Here is a 2500-nt window from a genome sequence, read left to right as displayed (position 1 = left end):
GCGCCCGGAATTTTTGAGATGTCGAGCGAAACTTCGATATTTGGGGGCGAATTTTCTGCTCTCCCCCTTATTGGTGCCTGTGCTTGGTATGCTGGGTAATCGTAATAATTGTAATTATCATAGTAGTAATAGTCATCGTAAGTGTAGTAGTCTGAATCAATTATTTGTTGTGGATGACTACCGAGATGAATGTCCTCATTCTGAGTCTCTGTAGTGACATATGCTGGTATGGTTGAAAACAACTCCGCATGATTATTAATTGTTGGAGCTCCCTGATCACTATCCTCATTAGAATTATCCTTATTTCTGCTGACTATACTGACACTGATATCATAATGCGATTCGGCACTGACATCTGAGTCAGCACTGGAAGATGCATTTTGATAATGCGAAGCAAAGGACGGTGGTCGTTGTCCTGGCTGTAAGCGTTCTGTGCTCGAGTACATCTGGGGGCTGTCCTCCTCAAGAGTTCCCTGAGAAAATGAAGCCAAGCCCTGATACATCCAAGGAGCTTCTGTATCTGCTTGACTGGAAATATCAAAGTCCTGATGAATGCTCGAGAGATTAGTCCACTTCTTTGAAAAGTTCATGCCTATGTGCCCCTTGTTAGACAGTGGCGTCTCGCTTGGGCTCTGAGTGGTGAGTGACTGATGCATTGAGAGTATCATTTCTAGTGCACTCTGCGACAGAGACGTTCCATTCCCGCTGTCTTTTTGTTCGTGCATTTGCCAAACACTGGACGATTGGGACTTCAAATCTTGTTCATCTAAGGATAACGGCGACTGAGAATCCTGCATAGCTGATACTCTGGATAAAAACGGATGATTTGAGTCCTGGGATAAGTGGGTTGGAACACTCAGAGAAGCAGTAGTAGGTACCTCAGTTTCGAGTTCGATTGGCATTTTCGCATTTTCTATTTTTTTATCCATAACTGGAGTTTCTAAATCATGATACAAAGATCCATGAGACGGAATACTATTTAATTTATCAATGATATCTTCCTGTGGTTTTGATAGAAGAGGCAATGATGATAAAAGTGACGGGTGTATTGACGGTTCTGATCCAACAGAAATGAGATTCGCCGTGGAAGATGTAGATGGGGACAAAAAAGAGAACATAGTTGAGAACTCTTCTGGACGTGAAAACAGTGAAGAGACAGTCTGGGATTGTTGATGACTGTTAGATACTTCTGTGATTTGAGGAGACTGAATCGTACCCACTGGAGCGTGCATGGAGAACAGAGACGGGTGGAAAAGACTATCCTTCACTGTTAAAAGTGGCTGGACTTCCAATGGCTCCGATGGAGTTTCTTGGAGTTGAACGGAGAGAGTAGGAGTTCGGATGAGAGATATTTGCTGACCATATTCAGAAGACATATCATTTAAAGTTGGGACATTGTGAAGCGCAAACCCTGTAGAGGATGGCTCTGGGGTAAAGTCTTCATCAACAGGGACGAGAAAGCCCCCTTGAGGAGGATGTCTTAAACTGAAATAATTTCCTAAGTGAAGGGGTGAAGTCTCGATGATATTTACTGTCTTAGTCTGCGTGAAAGAAAGCTTTTCTTGCTCTTCACCTGGATTTGTTTGTTCATTCGTCTTGAGTAAATCATCGTCAAATGGTTCAGATTCGTCAGGATTAACTACCCAGTCAGTAATAGGTAAGGGACGTTGCGTTGTCGCATCACTGGTGCTTTGCGTTCTGTTATTATGAAGAGGCAAAAGGCCGACGGGGATGTTGCCAAACGGGGGTCTCCACCAGAACGTACTGGGACTTATCTCTTGAATGTCCTTCATACCACTGTTTCCTCTAATCTGAGAGCTTGTTGGATTTAAGGGTTTGGAATCTGATGCAACATTACCTGATGGCAGATCAGTCTTGTTCTGAGTCATATTAATTTGGTTTGACAGACTTTCACTGATTTCATGTATGATCTCATTTCGGTTAACAGATGGCCCTGAGCTTACAATAGTTTCCACAGGTTTTTCATCGCCATTTGGAACTCCAAAAGGCGAGATGGAGACTGTCGATTCAATAGGCATTGGAGTGGCTTGCGGGTTCGTTATTGGTGAATTAGTAACAGGGATGGATGACTGAGATGAAGTAGATGTATCGATGCGGTGCTCGCTGGAATGGGGGTTGACTGAGGGCGACGAGGAAGAATTGGACGGCGGAATTGTCAGTGGCTCAAAATCGGCAACTTCCATTTGGACGCCTGGTTGAGGTAGAAGTTCATGAATCATGTCCATGGCCGCATCTTCATCCAGGTGATACTGAGGAATGACCTCCTGGAGTGCAGAGGCGGCGTTGTGCACCAGTGGCTCTGCCTGACTCAGCTGTTGGTGGAGCTTATACACTGACTTAAAGAGAGAAGGATTAACGGGCACTTTATCTTTTTCTTTCACATAGTACGAGTCAAAGGGTTGGGCCTCTCTGCTATCAGGTGCGAGTGTTGCGTCGTGGAAAGGCAGGTCGCTGAAGTATTGGGGCAAACGAGTTACTT

General features: G+C 44.5%; 1 protein-coding gene across 3 annotated transcripts in view; it reads right to left on the bottom strand.

The window, feature by feature from the left end:
• The window catches only part of LOC113823641 (mucin-5AC), a 10579-nt gene that overhangs the window by 6962 nt on the left and 1117 nt on the right, over positions 1-2500 (bottom strand). For all 3 annotated transcript variants that reach the window (XM_070124349.1, XM_070124348.1, XM_070124347.1), the window contains exon 1: positions 1-2500. This exon is cut by the window's left edge and continues 1265 nt beyond it; it is cut by the window's right edge. In XM_070124349.1, the coding sequence (XP_069980450.1) occupies positions 1-2500 (2500 nt within the window).

The sequence above is a fragment of the Penaeus vannamei genome, chromosome 8 (assembly GCF_042767895.1).
Source record: "Penaeus vannamei isolate JL-2024 chromosome 8, ASM4276789v1, whole genome shotgun sequence".
In the NCBI taxonomy this organism is placed as follows: Eukaryota; Metazoa; Arthropoda; class Malacostraca; order Decapoda; family Penaeidae; genus Penaeus; species Penaeus vannamei.
The sequence above is the reverse complement of the archived record's forward strand: the minus strand, read 5'-3'. Positions and strand labels throughout refer to the sequence as shown.